This window comes from Engraulis encrasicolus, chromosome 7 (assembly GCF_034702125.1).
Source record: "Engraulis encrasicolus isolate BLACKSEA-1 chromosome 7, IST_EnEncr_1.0, whole genome shotgun sequence".
Lineage (NCBI taxonomy): Eukaryota > Metazoa > Chordata > Actinopteri > Clupeiformes > Engraulidae > Engraulis > Engraulis encrasicolus.
The window spans coordinates 49666308-49683807 of NC_085863.1; the positions used below are offsets into that span (position 1 = coordinate 49666308).

General features: G+C 45.7%; 1 protein-coding gene across 1 annotated transcript in view; it reads right to left on the reverse strand.

The window, feature by feature from the left end:
* adamts2a (ADAM metallopeptidase with thrombospondin type 1 motif, 2a) overlaps positions 1-17500 on the reverse strand; it is an 86471-nt gene that overhangs the window by 60887 nt on the left and 8084 nt on the right. Inside the window, exon 3 of the mRNA XM_063203824.1 lies at positions 767-947. Coding sequence (XP_063059894.1) covers positions 767-947 — 181 coding nt within the window. The remainder of the gene's footprint in view (positions 1-766; positions 948-17500) is intronic.

Below are 17500 nucleotides of genomic sequence, written 5' to 3' on the forward strand. Positions count from 1 at the left end.
CGGGGGAGGCAAGGAGCGCACGGCCTTCTGGGAAAACCAGTTCTCTCCTAAATGGCTGGTGACAGCCAGATGCTATGGGTAGGCTCCATAGAAACAAAATATAGCAGTGATAACTTCCAGACCACCGTGAGGTATTTTACATTGGAAAACAGAGCTCTTTGACTCCTTAGGCATGGGTTTTCCACACCCGGCGAAATTCTTTAAGGCTTTTGAAAGTATGGAGAGATGAAGGCAGATGAGGACAGTGGGTTCAGGGTGGATTCCTACCTTCTTTCTGTGCCACAATCAACAACAAAATAGACTTCAATTGACTAAACGTTTAACATGTGTGTTCCTTTATCAGGAGTTAACAAGAGCAAAGGGATGGCAACCTCGCCCCCTGCTCAATGCACATAATATTGTGCGTTTGGTGGCACCTGCAGGCGACCCAAAACATTGTGAGCGGACACAGACAGACAAACAAACAGAAGGACTGAAAGATCGACAGGGTCACTGCAATACCTGGCCCAACCCCCTCCCGGATGTCAGGTAATTGTGATCTGATTGCCGAAAATAGTGACAAGAAGGAATGGTGTTCCTCCTAACGCATGTAGAATTGCTTACAACTTCTTTGAACTGACCGAAGGACCAAAAATGAACACATTTACTGGTCTGTGCTGAGGAAGCAACATCAGCAAGTAACAATCGTACAACAAAACAAACAGAGGGACACATTACAGTAAACAGAGCCAGCAAACATGCAGAATTATAGGTTCCTAGCCCTGACCTGTGGAGTGGGTGTCTGTGGAGGCTGGAGCTGTAGCCTCCTCTGGCCTGTGGATGTCGGAGGAGCGGTAGACCACGTGCTGGCGTCCAGGCCCCCCGTGCTCCTCCTCCCCCATCCCAGCGTCGCCTCTCTCCACTGGCTCGATGAAGTACTCCTGCTGCCCCATGCGGATCATCCCAGCCTGCCCAACAGCACCACACACACACACACACACAGACACACACAGACACACACACACACACACACAAACACACACACACACACACACACACACACACACACACACACACACACACACACACACACACACACACACACACACACACACACACACACACACACACACACACACACAGTTGAGGATGAGGAGGACACAGGCAGTGCAAGACTGGACAACAGAAGCCAATCCACAATTTATTTTTCACAGCAGGATGTGTTGGAGCCTTCCATGAACAATTTAAAGATACCATAAAAGCCATTAAAATACATTTTTCCCCCCAAATCTAAGCAAAACATTATCTTTGATTGTTCTGTTAGTAAACCTGATACTGTAATCACAGTCATTCGAAAATGTTCTGTCAAATCCTCTCTTCTTATTTGTCACCCCACCCCCGCCCAGCCATTATATGTAACAGAACAGCATTAAAGTCAACACCAAACATCATCGTCTTACAACATTAAAAATAAAAAATCCTCATATCACTGGTCTCAGAGATGTGTCAAAAATCAGTTTTGTCAGGCAACAAACCCATTTCTCACTGGGTTCCCTGTGTGGGCTCTTTCTATGTTGCATTAGTGAAAGCCAAACTGGGAAACTCCAACTCCCATTGTCATTGTGACACAGCACTCCACAGAACACAAGTTTCCACTGCACACAATGAAATTGCATTCATGCCTCACCCGTGCAAGGGGGCAGCCCCCAATGGCGCCCCAAGGGAGCAGTGCGGCGGGACGGTACTATGCTCAGGGTACCTCAGTCATGGAGGAGGATGGGGGAGGGCACTGGTTAATTACTCCCCCCACCAACCTGGCAGGTCGGGAGTCGAACCGGCAACCTTTGGGATACAAGTCTGACGCCCTACCCATGACTGCCATGACCCATGACATTAAGCAATAAATCTACTTAATCTACTCATAATAAGCACACACAATTTTAAAAAGTGTAATGTATTCCCTAATCACAACTTTCACCTCTTTCAAAAGGTTTCAAAAGCAGCTTTGTCAGACAACCACATTCTAGATTTTAAAGCGACGGGCATCCATGTCTCTGCAACGTTTCAAAGCACTTTTTTTCCAATTCCAGAGCTCTCTGCATCTCTCACCGATGTGGGATCTCTGTGAGGTTTTTCGAAAGCAGCCTTGTCAGATTCTAGAGTGCTCTTCTGTATCTCATTCATTGATGTCCCACTCCCTGCCTGTAAGGATATGCTCACATAGAGTCTCCTTTAAGTGAACCAAACTCAGTCCCCTGTAAGTTGACCAAAAAGTGAACCAACAGAGAAAGAAGTTCTGTTTGTCTTCACACTGTGTACTGTATTCTCGTCTTGTTAGGCTTTTGTGGGACGTCAGTCCTCTTTTTGATCACACCGGGTCCTCTAGAGCTCTACTTAAATGATAACTCCTAGTCAAGGGTGTACTGTAACTTGTCAGGACTCTTTAGCGAACCGGATTGAGACCACATCAACAAAGGTCTCAGTACGGTTTACTTCCCAGGGTCACATATAGGGTTCACATGTGTGCATAAAATGCTGAGTCACAGGTCTGAGTTTGCTTAAATGGGAAATGGGCTGAAAGGGACAGAGTGTGAAAATGTCCTGAGAGTGTGCGGTGTGGTGTGGTGTGGAGAGTGTGTGGTGTGGTAGCATGTTCTCTTTGCAAAGCCAGCCTGCATCTCTCACTGATGTCCCCTTAAGAGAGGATGTGGTGTGGTGTGGTGTGGTGTGGTGTAGTGTGGTGCGGTGCTGTGTGGTGTTTGTGTGGTGTGGTGTGATGTGATGTGGTGTGGTGTGGTCTGGTGTGTTGGGTGTGGTGTGGTGTGATGCATTGCGGTGTGGTGTGGTGTGGTATGGTGTGATGCGGTGTGGTGTGGTGTGGTATGGTGTGATGCGGTGTGGTGTGGTACGGTACGGTACGGTGCGGTATGGTGTGGTGTGGTACGGTGCGGTGTGGTACGGTGCGGTGTGATGTGTTGTGGTGTGGTGTGATGCGTTGCGGTGTGGTGTGGTGTGGTGTGGTGCAGCGGTGTGGTGTGGTGCGGTATGGTGTGATGCGTTGCAGTGTGGTGTGGTGTGATAAGGCGTGGTGTGGTGTGGTGCGGTATGGTGTGATGCGTTGCAGTGTGGTGTGGTGTGATAAGGCGTGGTGTGGTGTGGCGCGGTATGGTGTGATGCGTTGCGTTGCGGTGTGGTGTGCTGTGTAGTGCTGTGTGGTGAGGTGCGGCGGTGTGTTCTCTCTCTAAAGCCCCATCATGTTGCATCAGGCTTATTAAGAGCAGAGGAGATGTCAGAGGACAAGCAGCACGGCAGCACGGCAGGCAGGACTTGAGAGCTGCCCAATCAATACAGGGGCCAGGGATGGGACACATCATAGTGTCTCCCACTTATTGGATTTTTCTTTCCTCTTTTCCTCTTTTCCTCTCTCCTCTCCTCGTTCCTCGTACTTTCTATCTCTCTCTCTCTCTTTCTCATCAGCACCAAAAAGGAGGTCTTTCTTCCCTTCACAGCCATAGCAAATTAGACAGGTTAAGAGACTGGCTGACAGAGAAAGACAGAGAGAGAGAGACAGAGAGAGAGAGAGGCAGACAGACAGAAAGAGTGATGGGGACGGGGGGTACGTAGTGCCGAAGTGAGACAGGCAGAGGAAGAGGGAGAGGGAGAGAGATAGAGGAAGAAAGAGGAAGAGAGGAAGAGGAATCAATAGGACAGGTCTCCCGCTGTTGCTGCCTCCGCCTGTGATGTGATGGGAGAGGAGAGGAGAGGAGAGGAGAGGAGAGGAGAGGAGAGGAGAGAGAGAGGAGAGGAGAGGAGAGGAGAGGAGAGAGAGGGGAGAGGAGAGGAGAGGAGAGAAAGAGAAGGCGAAAGGAAAGGTGTGGGGTTTGCCAGAGGCGGTGTCAACACTTGAAATGTGTGGTGCAGAAATCCGCCTCCTCCACTTAGTTAGTGCCAGGGGATTACAACCCTCCTAAGCAGCGTGGGGTGTAAACAGTGGAGAGAGCAGCCAGAGCCGCCAGAGAAGCTGGCATGGCGGGGACAAGCGGGCAAGTTGTCCCAGGTCGAGGGAGACAGGGGGGGCCCTGAATTGGGTCCTCCTCATTAATATTAAATGTATTTGGTGGGGGGGCTTTTCAGGTGAGTTTGTCCTGGGCCCAGTCGAAGCTGTCAGCGGCCCTGAGAGCCAACACACTGCTCCATCTACACAGTAAAGAATGCAGAGTGAATTCAACACTTAGAGAGTCCATTTAAAATCTTATCGAGTGTATTCGATCCCAGAGTACTCTATAAATGTTGAATTGACACCGCATATTTACTGTGTACCTCCTCCTCCCCAAATGAAAGGAGCGGGGTTGTTGCACAGCACAGCATAGCATTCTTTGGCTCCTCCACACAGGAAAAAACCTTGAACGACTCCACTTAGCTCCTTTCAAAAGCAAGTTTGTAGCATCATTAAAGGAGCTTAGCATCAGAAGCACCTGGAGCTTCCAAAGAGGTTTGGTGCTCCTCTTTCATCTGAACATTTTAACAGGTCCAGGTGATGATGTCAGTGGCTGCAAATTTGGAGGTGAAAGGCATGTGATGAGGAAAATAACTCTTTCTCTCTCTGCAAGGACTCAGCTTTTTTCCACCATTACGATTCAAATGGCAGGACACTGCACAAAAATCCCTCTGACAAAGTACTAACGGCGTGGGCATCTCCCGCCAAGGAGTCATAAAAGTTTCATGAGAGACTTAAAGTGACACTCAAAGGTCAACTAAGATGGGGAGATAAGAGGTTGACTGGCGGTCCGATATCTGCAATAATATGCGGTTTCCAAAAAAACCTTGGCCCACCCAGTCGCACTGCTTGCTTCAATGACAAAGCAAGGGACACCCGAGGCTCCTGGAAAAATGAGAAGAAGAATTCCTATAGGGGAAAAAGTCGATGTCTGCAGCCAGTTGGTTTCCTGGAAGAATGTTGCAAATCCTGATTCCAGCTTTGCGGCTCAAAAAGACTCTTTCTCGGAGGCATAATTTCCAAACTCCAGAATCCCAGAAAGAAAAAAAAGACTGTCCATTCAAAAAAAAGCCCAAAAAACAAATAGGAAAAATCAATAAACTGAAGAAAAAGAGCAAAAGATATTTCTTTCACTCAACAATGGGACAAGTTTAAGGGTAATTCTTTCCATTTGGTCCGCACAAAAATCATCAGCGTGGAAAAAATCCTCCTGCTCGTCAGAATGAGACATTGACCTCATGGAACATTCTCTCTCAGCTGATATACATATCTTCAGGACTGGAGAGAAGAACTTGAGAAATGCTTGGTAGGAGGGTGAAAGGAGGTGAGGGGGAGAAACAGAGGACTGGGGGAGGTTGACTTGAACCACGGAAAAATATAGTAATTGTCTGTTAGAGGAAAGTTAGGGTTGGGGTTAGCATGTAGTCTCCTGCTGTTTCCTCTGGATCTGATGGACTGACAAACTAAACAGCAAGGAAGTCCATAGCCATAGCTCAAGGCAGAGAGTAATTAAGAAAATAGAGGAAAGGTAGGGTTAGGGTGAACATGTACCCTATTGCTGTTTCCTTTGGATCTGTGAGGCTAACAAACTAGCACAGCATGCAATACAACAGAGAATTCAGTAGCCATAGTTCAAAGTACAGAGTAAAAAAACCTACCACAGCTCTCTGAAATCATGAATAGGTTAATGGCATAACCATGCATCTTGTTGAGCAAGTTAAGTGCACACAAGGGATTGGAGGGAGATGAGACAGAGGAACAGTTAACATTGAGTCACTCAGCTATCCCTTCCGATAATCAGCATGGACCTCATGTGGAGGGAAACTGACAAAGTGCAGATGTTGGTAGCCTACTCAAATGTGGGGTTGTTGTTTTTTTGTGGTGGCCATAAGCAAAGGAGTATATGCTGTCGTTAAAACAGTGGCTTGTCTGTTATGCAAGCGACCAGCAGCAGAAGAGGGGCGAAGACAAAATGTGGAGACAGTTTTAGTCCTATGCAATCAAAAGATTTATCAATCAATCAGTCCTATCAATCAAATCCACAACATAAAGCTTTCAATCCTTTGGATTCACCGTTTCGACCAGTTGATTGAGCAGTCAGAATTGAACACCTGACATGAATTTTGCCTGACATCGCTCATTTCACTTCCACGTGTCCCTATAACATTTGGGAAAAGTTTAGGGTTGGCATATACTCACTATGCAAATTTAAACAGTAATACTATACGTACATGGGTTCTAAATTTTTGTTTTCTCCTGACTGCGTGACAGTAGCAGCACACATCTCAACCTCTGATTGCTGGAAACCACTGTCGGTCAAAAAATTAGCTCACATGGTTGGCTGCCAGTGTCTTACCCCTCCTCACAACATCGTGTTTATAAACAAGGTGAACCCATGTATAGAACAGAACAAAACAGAAAGTTTTTTCTCAAAGTTAAATATTCACAGCTCTCTGACTGAGAATACCATAGCCCCCTTAATGAACACCATGCCACCAGCTATGGTAATAGTCATTGAAAAGTTAAATACCATAGTTCTACACTACTATGACATACACGTAACACAGGGCCTTCAGTAATGCATTACGAATTGGTCATTGCCATTCCGTTAACAGAAACTTTATAACGCCATGTCTTAACAGGTTAATGGCATAACCATGTATTGTGCTTATCCGGGAAGTTGAGTAAACTGAAAGGGACTGGAGGAAGATGAGAGAGTCGGGTCTATTGAGTCATTCGAGATGATATCCCTTCCCCTAATCAGCGTAGCTCTCACGTGGGGGGAAACTGAGGGAGCCCAGCTGAGAGGGTGCAGATGTTAGTACTCAAATCAACTGTGGGGATCGGTGTTTTGTCTGAGGACATAAGCAGATGAGGAGGATATGCTGTTGCTGCTTAAACAGAGGCTTAAAGGAGGTCCAGTAACCTGCCTCGCATCCTCGGGTGCTCCCGATGGGGTTGCTTAAGCTTTTAATGTGACAGCCAAACATAACACACGCTCTCTGTCTAACTATCTGTTTATCTGTGTGTAAGTGAATGTGTCAGTGTGTGTGTGTGTGTGTGTGTGTGTGTGTGTGTGTGTGTGTGTGTGTGTGTGTGTGTGTGTGTGTGTGTGTGTGTGTGTGTGTGTGTGTGTGTGTGTGTGTGTGTGCGTGTGTGTGTGTGTGTGTGTGTGTGTGTGAACATATTGCGTGTCTGTGAACATATTATGTGTGTGTGTGTGTGTGTGTGTGTGTGTGTGTGTGTGTGTGTGTGTGTGTGTGTGTGTGTGTGTGTGTGTGTGTGTGTGTGTGTGTGTGTGTGTGTGCGCGCGCGTGTCTGTGAACATATTGTGTGTCTGTGAACATATTGTGTGTGTGTGTGTGTGTGTGTGTGTGTGTGTGTGTGTGTGTGTGTGTGTGTGTGTGTGTGTGTGTGTGTGTGTGCGCGCGTCTGTGTGTGTGTGTACGTGTGCGTGTACGTGTGCGTGTGCGTGCCTGTGGCCAGTATGTTGTCCAACAAATTTCTTTGATTCGTACATCTGTCAGATAGACGATTGCCAGGACTTAATCATGGATCAAAGAGAAACATAAACAAAGATGAGACATAATCTGCTATCAAACGCTCGTTTGGAATCTCTCTCATCAGTGACACCGCACCATTACTGCAGGCCAAACTGGAGTGTAGGCTCATGGTAAATGTTAAGTACTGGTAAAGAGAGCTTCATAATGTTCACCATTCTGCCAGTGGAACACTACTAGAGCATGAAAAGTCCATTACTAGTACTACACTACCACAACATTACACAGAGGCTAATACATTGCAGCAGGATTCTTACCATTTTGGTAACAGCAAATTAATAACAGGGGCCATGTCTGAAGAATTCAACTGAGGTTATCCTCCCCATCCATCCTTCAGCACTTCACTCAAACTACATTATCTTTTTAAAATGTATCTTTTGTGCCTTTATCGTAAAGACAGCATGAGAGTGTGACAGAAAACATAATGAGAGAGATAGGGAAGGATAAGGAAATGACATCAGGCTGGACTCGAACCCCAGGGCACGGCATGAAGGGTATGGCATCTTAGCCCACTGAGCCACAGCGCCCCCAATCTACATCCTCAAAGTAATATGGCGCTGGAGGAAGATGTCCCACTGAGACAGCTAAAAGTTGGGTCATTAGCTAAGTCAGTACTATTAGCATAGCCTTTCCTCTTGAGCAGCTCTGAGAAATGAGGCTCCCTCACATTCTCATTACAGTAAGCCACGCTAGCTGGCATCTGTTACACTCTCACCAGATGTCGAGGGGTGGTGCTGGTGCGGTAAGAGTAGCGCAGAGTGAAAGGGGAAAAAGGTGTGGGCGCATTAAGACAACCCTCCTCCTACCTACCGTCTGCTGGCACCAGGGCTGGTTTGCGGGAGAAATAGGGCCTGGGCACTTTTGGCTTAAAGGGGCCCCTCATAACTAGTGGCGCAGAACTGACTCACCGGTGGGCCCCACACCCTTGTGGGCCCCTATTTTCAGAAATGAAAAAAAAAAACATTAAACATTTCTGAAAATAGGGGCCCACAAGGGTGCAGGGCCCACCGGGAAATGCCCGGTATGCCAGATGGCCAGTCCAGCCCTGGCTGGCACCATGCAGGGGCTCTCCTGCCTTGACCCTGGCCAAATGACAGGCTTTTCCTGCTGGCCCGTCAGTGCTGCAGACAAGGCCACTGCAGCAGCAGCCTCTAATATTACCCATTAGAGGGAGGGAACACATACTCTGGTGATCTATCCTCCTATGGCCAGGGAAACCGACAAGGGGATACAAAGGGGTCGATTGCCCTGGGCTCGGGGTGATGGGGGGCCCATAATTGGGTCCTCATTACATTGAATGTGTTAGGGGGGAGGTCCTTCCAGAAGACTTTGTCCTGGGCCCAGCCTGTCTACGGCCCTGCCTGTGGCAATAGGTAGGTTGGTGTGCAACAACACGCTAATCTCTCCCCTGTGGAGCATTATGATAGAGATCCGAGGCAGTACAGCAATGATTACTGACCGTGATTACAGTAATTTAACGTGAAATATATACACTCATAGCTCACCCAGTTGCATCTTTAGCAGTAAGCTGTGCATAAAATAGTCATCTTCAAGGTCAAATTATACGGTCAGATATGATTTGTTTCAAAATGCTCGAGATGCTTTGGATGTCTCGAGCAGATCTCCAGATGTGCCGAGTTTTGTACGGTGAAAAAGTGCTCAGGGGTCAGGGCATTAGGGCAACGGCACATGAAGGCAATTTTCTTTAAAAATCCTTCGCCCTCTGCATGTCAAAACCACTGAAGCCTACACTTTGAACAAGCTTTCAACTCCAGCTCAACGCACCGAAAAGAACACTCTTTGCAGCAAGGGACAAGAGCACAGGTCAATAAACACACATCATTTTAATCTCAAGTTTAAAATGGATCTGGAGGCATGGGCAGTGCTAAATAAAAGTGAATGTACTGTACAGTACGCAACCTTCAAGACAGACTGTGACCGACCAAAGTTTCTGCACTTAGCAGCCATATTGACTCAATCAGACCAGCCTCTATCTGCAAGGAATGGCAAGTCACGAGTATAAACACTCTCCAACGACAGCGTATCATTAAAATACAGACAGTATGGATGACATTGCAGTGTAAACTTTGGAAATGTTTGCTTTGTTTCAAAATAATGGCTATGCATTAGTAATGCTTCATTGTAAAACATATGTGGTGTACAATGAAGCCCAATGGCGCAACATGATTGGATCGCTGCTCAGCAAATGATTTGCCAAGAAGACATGTGGGACATTGCAGGCTCTGACTAACATCACAACAAGTCCCAATACAGTTCTATGGATGATTTCTAAAGTGCTGTCTCTTCTTATTTAAGAAAGTCTCCATTGTGATCCTTTCACTGGCGGTGACTTGGGACACATTTGGCCTTGCATCTCTCTCTGGTCACAGATCTGTATAAAAGATCTATGTCTCTAGTAGTGTAGAATGCTAATCTGTCTTGATACTTCCCAGATCTTGAGAGGTCTTTATGGATTGGACACATGATGAAGCCTGAATAGCGGAACTGAACTTGGGACTGCCTTTCGACACATTTTTGGAAATGAAGACACGACTTGGCTGTCCTCATTATGATCCAACTGCCCACCCAAGAAGCCACTGACGCCAAGCAAAGCTCTAACAATCATCTGAAGACGGTCAGCCCAATCAAAACATTGTGAGCAACAATGAATGCATGTGTAATGCAGAGGTTCCCAAACTTTTTCAGCGGGCACCCCCTTTTGGAACATAGTCCCAAAGCAATGCAGTGCTAGCCTGGTTCCTACCAGACCTCCGTGTGTATGCTCTGGAGCCCCCAGGTGGCACTCCAAACACACACATCGGTCTGGGAGCATGTGGCAGGATTCAATTTCTGGACTCAAAAAATAATGCCGAGCATTTATCACTTCAATATCACTGGCAGCTCACATTGAGGAGTCACAGGACATATTGTAGACCATATTGACGCTTTAGAGATCAACAGAAAATGGTTTTGAAAGAATTTGTTGATATTGAAGCAATAAATGCTGCGATTTTTTTTTTGACTGTAGAAATGGAATCCTGCTACATGCTCCCAGACCTAGTAGTGGAGCTCACAAAGCTGTGCGGAACTACAGGTCGGGCAAGAGCCAGGCAAATGCAGTGCCCCTTTTGTTCGCAACCCCCCTTCAGTTCATCCATGACCCCCCTAGGGCTTCCGACCCCCAGTTTGGAAACCACTGGTGTAATGGATGATGTGCATGCGAGATTTAGCCTACCTCTTTAAACCATATTCTTGATTACATCCAACGCATACGTTCATATTGAGATGTGCAAAAGTGTTCTATGGTGAACGTGACCAAGCTCACATCCAAACCAGAAGAGACTACAATTAAGGGGTCTGTCCCAGGTCTGACACTGACCTTCTGGAGATGAGAGCCAGCCTGGACAAGAACAAGACCCTTAAATATGGGCTACAAAGCAGCAGGGTTGCCAAATTAAACTAATGATCTGCAGGTCAACAAATGCTTAAAACCCACTTGGAGGCACAAAATCCTGCCCAATTTCTAATCTGGCAACCCTGGTTAAGAGATGGTCTCTAACTGCTAAATCTCCATGTTGTGTTCCCTGACATTAACTCAACCAGAGACAGAGTAGATGATTTAGGGTCTTTCTCAAAACCTAGGACAGTGTCCTTCCAAGTGTATTAGCCTAATTAGTCACACTAGGGATGCAAACGATTTTAATTGATAAATGCATTAATCGATAAATGCATTAATCGATTAAGAAACATTAATCGCAATTAATCGACAATTCAACTGACAAGAGAGAGACCCAGGTCAAATGGGCATGTGAAGAGTGTGCGTGAAGAGGGGTGTGAATAGTGGGAATATTTAAATCACCTTTGGATTAAAAAATTGAAATAGAATTAATTTAAACGTGGTATTTTATCTGAATTTTTAATTAAAAAAATAGATTTAGTAGGTATTTTTCCGAGAAACATTGAGATTTCGGGTCGGAAATGCCGCTTATCAATTAATCGTAAGTCGATCGATAAGGCTATCAACTAATGATTCATGAATTAATCGATAAGTTACATCCCTAAGTAACACCCAGTGATTGGATACTCTTTATTAGTCACACCCAGTGATTGGATATTCTGTAGAGTTCACCAAAGAGTATCCAATCACTGGGCGTGACTAATTAGGCTAAGTGTGGTCACATGACACTATTCGTGGCTATGGTAGGCTACTACGGCAAATATGGCCATGTTTGTAAATTTGTCGAACTGTGCCTGAACCAAAACGTATTCCTAAACCTAACCTGTCAGCGAACAATGTGTGTCCACCAACCTATAAACATGTCGAACCAAAACTCAGTCCTAAACCTAATCCTGCCAGTGAATAATATGTGTCCACAAACCTATAAACATGTCAAACAGTGCCTAGACCAAAACCCATTCCTAAACCTAACCTGTCAGTGAATAATGTGTGTCCATCAACCTAAAACATAGCCTTCCTTTGGCATGCCACTTCCGCATGCCGCATGCGTGCCACTAAATCATCTAACCCCTACTGCTCAAGCACCCTTTCCGCACCCTTGCCTCTCAACCCATCTGTGCAATGCACTTCTCCCCTGCTTACAAACGTTTTGCCTGTCAGGCCATGGCCAGACCTCACACACGGTGCTTTCCTCTCTGAAAATCGACGTTGCAAAGCGCAGCAGCAATTTATTCTCTCACTCGGACCTATGGAGGGCAGTCAGACAGGTTTTTTCCCTGTCCGTGAAGTAATGGATAGGATACACCTCAGGCGCTCAACATCTATGACCCACACACCTTTCCTTCCCCTTGCCTGTTTTCAATGATAAAATTTACCTTATCAATCAAATGAGGCACACGGACACTCTGTTTTACCCATACATCATTTCTGCTCCCAACAACTAATTTTAAACTCTAAACTGTTGGTGTAGAAATTCCACAGTGCTGTGCCTGCTTAAAATCATGTTTCCCCCCCTTACTTTCCCCATAAGGATGTCAATTGAAAAGTGGAAACACAACACCTTGGGGCAGGTGCTTAATGCGACCCAATCCCAATTTTTCTTTGACGTAAAATTGTTCGTGTGCAAAACACATCCCTCTAAACTTCTCTTAGTAAGAAACAAAATGGAAGTCAGATGTAAGAAGATGAGCCAAGAAAAAATTACACTGCTGTCAAAGAAAGGACACAAGGAGTGGGACGTGGAAAATGTGTTGTGTGAATTCCACAGTTTAAAAGACTCTGAAAATGTCCAGCTAGAGCAATTTAGACTTTTATAAATCTTAACAAGAGTGTCAATATGTCCCCCCTCGAAAAAGTAGTGTATCCCACTGTAGCACCGACTGGGCCTCGGTCCAAAGTGAGATTGAGTGAGAAAGAGATATAGATGTACACACACAGATAAGATAAGACAGGGGGAGAGAGGAGGGAGGCAGAGAGAAAAAGACAGACAGACAGAGTGTGAGAGAGAGACAGAGAGAGAGAAAGAGACAGACAGATGGTGAGACAGAGAGACAGAGAGAGAGAGAGAGAGAGAGAGAGAGAGAGAGCGAGAGAGATAGAGAGAGAGAGATAGAGAGAGATAGAGAGCGAGAGAGATAGAGAGAGAGAGAGAGAGGGGGGAAGAGATGGCCAGACAGAGAGAGAGAAAAAGAGAGTGAGGTGGAGAAAGCGAGAGTAAGAGGTAGGTAGAGAGAGATACAGAGGGGAAGAAAGACAGGCAGAGAGCAAGAGAGAAACTGAATAGCTTTCCAGGACATCATCAGTGCAGTGAAAACACATGCGTCCATGCAAGTGTGCACAATGCAAGACAGACTCCAAAGGAGGGCTTCTCAGAAGCAAGGCATGTCCCAAGACATATTTCCATCTACTTCCTCCCATGATAACCTACAAAGCGTGCGCGCACGCACACGCACACACACACACACACACACACACACAACCACACACACACACACACACACACACACACACAACCACACACACACAAACACACACAATGCATTGCATTCCTTCTCAGGAAGGAGGTGAGTGTGCTTAAGGCCTCGGGAGACTGGGGAGGGAAAACACTGGGCCTCTCTCTCCCTTTCTCCCAAAACCAAAAGGGTCACATGCACACTTGCACTGATTTCACAACTTCCCACAGCAAAGGGGATATTATCGAGAGCTATTTTTGGCTTAGAAGAATGAGACAGCACATAACTATAGTACGCACACACTCATTAACTAGCAGCATTAGGTTGGAGTGCATCTCGCTTGTCATCTCAGCATCACCATCTCATGTGAACCTGTCAGGGGCTATACTAGTGTGGCTTTTTAAGGGCTCAGACTCAGGTTCTTTCCCCCTAATGCCAACCCCCCCATCCCTAACCCCCCACCCCACCAACCCCATCCTTGAAATGTCAGGCTGATGGAATGTTAATGGCATCATCAAAGGCTACAAAAGTTCCATGAAGACAGGTGCCAGAGGATTCTGGAACATCCCGCCATGACAAGAATTCCGCTTTCATCCCACGCTACTGTGAACTGAACTGCGCCCAGGCAAAAGAGCAGCTATCTGCGCTATCTGGTGGAGCAGAGTTGGAGGGACAACAAGGAGATTGACTGGCTGGATGGCTGGTTGGCTGAATGGCTGGCTGGCTGACCGGCTGGCATGGGTTTGATGCAACCCCAACAACCCCATCCAGTTGAATGCCTTTAATGTCCACCGTCGCAAAGATCGTCAGTAACTCCAAACCACGGCCATGGTGAGGGCAATGCTACACACAGGATGATCTAACGGGCTGGCGTCGCCTTCACACCCTTACCATTGAAAGCACATTCACATTCAAGGTTCACGGATACCTAGTAGGCAGTAAAAGCAGGCTTCAGCCTTTCATCCCCTGATGGAGGTCCATAATACTGTACATATGACGTCGCTTTCAATTTGTTATAGCTGTAAGGGTATATAACGCAGAGGTAGGCAACTGTAATTACAAAGCAGGAGGATGAAAGAACCAAATATTCCAAATAAAGCCCGGGCTGGTCTCAATCTGCATTCTATTGCAGTGATGTTTTATTTCAAGTCGTTCGTTCGTTCGGTGCTGATCTCTGTCGGATGGAAGGCGACGTTAAAAGTGATGTCTTCCAGATGTGTCAGACGGGTTGTTTATTCTGTTATCATTGCGCAGGAATGAGGGGAGGCATTCCCCCGTCACCTTGCACAATTAGTCAAAAATGTCAACCCGACTTGCATAGGGCAGAGAGTCATGGAAAACTGGAAATCCCTTCAAATATCTCCACATTATTAAAATATATACTCCAACATTAATATTGTGCAGTATTGTGCAAAAGATGAGAATGAGAATGATGAGAATGTAGCTTCAGTGGGTGAAAAGAGAAAAATGTGGTGCTTATCACGATCCAAAAAGAACTATAGCCTCATCAAAAAGTTAACAACTACACCAGAATGCCTCGGATCTCTTCTCTCTTTTCAAATTCACATTATACAGTAACATTTCATTAGGCCAACTCACAACACAAACATATGCCATCAGCAGGTTGCGCATTGCAGCGTACAAGGTGGTAAACACATTGACAGTGATTGGGTACAGAGAGAGGATGTTGTGGCAGTGGCACCATGTCACCCAGCTAGACACCTGCAGAGCTGTTCAACGTCTGTGGAGCATCCGGCCACACACACACCTCTTATGGACTGAGGGCAGAGGGACAAGGGGTCACTTGTAGAGAGTTACTTGTGCACTATCCCTGGTGCTGAACAAAAAGATGACACATTTTTTGAAAAAAGGTTCGCACACTCCTTTGGCTTTTTCTTCTTTAAGTTATTTTTTCTTCTTTTTATTCATTCAATCATTGGCAATGACATTTCGACCTCTCGGTCGAAATACAGAGGGATAGCACCAGACTCCAGAGGTGTATACCGTACAACTTGTACTGTACTACTGACGTAATGACAACACTAGTACATGATCTTACATAGTTTACACACCAGTTATTACACTGTACAACCAACAGTAATGAAGTACACACACTGTAAGAGTACATGTACTTTTATTTAATACTGTACACCTCTGTCTGACTCTAGGGTTCCCACTGCCACTGTGGATAATAAGGGTTTGCACCACCAGCTGCTAGTCAAGGCTCCAAGTCAAGATGCTCTGGGTGGCTGGATGGTTTATTTATGTATTTATTTTTTTCTACAGTGTATTGATTTTCTTTGGGGTGATGGCAGGTCAGAATAAATTTCATGGTCAAATGACCAGCGATAAGGAACGTAACAGCTTTTTATTTGAGCTAGAAGGGGTTTCACCAAAACCATGCTTGTCAGTCAAGTAGCTATTTTGAGTATCACAACCCCTTGGAAACTATGCATGTCTACTGTATAACATGAGGCTCTTACACTGAAAGTGAACCGGAGCTCAAATGGTCATCTGGCACTGTACGAAGGCACATTTGGTTTCTGTGTATATTCGTGATTACTCACAATGACTCAAGATTTGTCTTAGTGGACAACTTTAGAAGCATCAACCTTCAGTTATGCGAAACATTCTGATGACATTGCTTAGCGTGTCGGAAAAAGAGTCCAGAGTTCAGCCAGATTCGACCAGATGTGAGAGTCAGTGCATTGGGAGAGCGAGAGTGACACACACAGCACAAAAAAAAAAACAGAAAATCTACAGGGGTCTTTAAATTTAGTCTATCGACTCATTCTCACGTGGCTGAAACCCTTGGCCCTGGGGAGAGCCAGGAGACGGTGAAAGTGATGGATCCGCTTACTGATGCACATTTATGCATGAACAGTGGAGGGAAAGGCTACCCTGATTGCGACCGGGGGAGTTATGAATTCTATAGACATGAATTATAGAAATCTAAGGTCACATGCCCTGTCATTATGTGAAACGTGTGACACAGGTAGTGGAGAACAGTTTAAAAACGGTCAGAGTCGGTCTTTGCTGCAGCTCAAACAGCTAAGGCACCGTACTTGTTACGCGATGGACCTGAGTTCGATTCCAGCCTAAGGTCACTTCCCGATCCTCCCCCAACTTTCTCCCAAGCATTTCCTGTCCTCTCTCTACCATCCAATCAAATAATAAAGGCACACAAAAATAGAATAGTATCCTGGAAATGTGCACCGTTCGAACAGTGTAACGCTTTGCTATTTGTTGAAAACACTTTGCTATCATAGCACTACAACAGTACTACAACATTATACTAGAGTTTGAAGTAGTTACGACTTGGTCATTGCCATTCTGCTAACAACAAATGAATTACAGGGGCCATGTCTTGACACATTACTGCAAGTCAATAAGACATGAACTTATATGAGGAAAAAAGACGGAACTGCAGCAATCGTTATCGGCAGCTGGATCAGGATGGAAATTGTGTTGCGCTTATTAAGAGAGTGAGTGTGGATCTTCTCCAGGCAGTGCAGACAGGTAATACAGCTTGACTCCTGCCTGCCTCTCCGCCTCAGCGTGCTGGCTTGGAGGAGGCTCATGTCTTGTCATATCTTGTGGAATGTGTGGCCTTTCAAAGGTCTGACAAGCCTGAAATAGACTTATCACCATGGCACCAAATCAGAAACTAGCAGAAAGAATTAAATCTACCTTGATCCGCTCTGGGAGTTGCTGTACGTATATATGAAGATACATTACAAGCCTCTGGCTGAATCATTAAGATATTGTGCTGACTGCGTTCATGCTTTGGCAATTACCTTTATTGAAATAGAAACACTGGTCATGACCAGTAAGAACATTAACCCATTAATGCGCGCCGCACCTGCAGTGGCCCGCTGTAAAAATCATTGAAAAGATTACTAACATAGTAATACAATAATATGTCATAACAACCTTTAGGAATGCACTACGAGTTTGTCATTGCCATTCTGGTAACAGCAAATTTATAACGCCATGTCTTAACGGGCTAAAAAAAAGTGTGCAATCGTTCGCCATGCTGATCGTCCACAAGGAA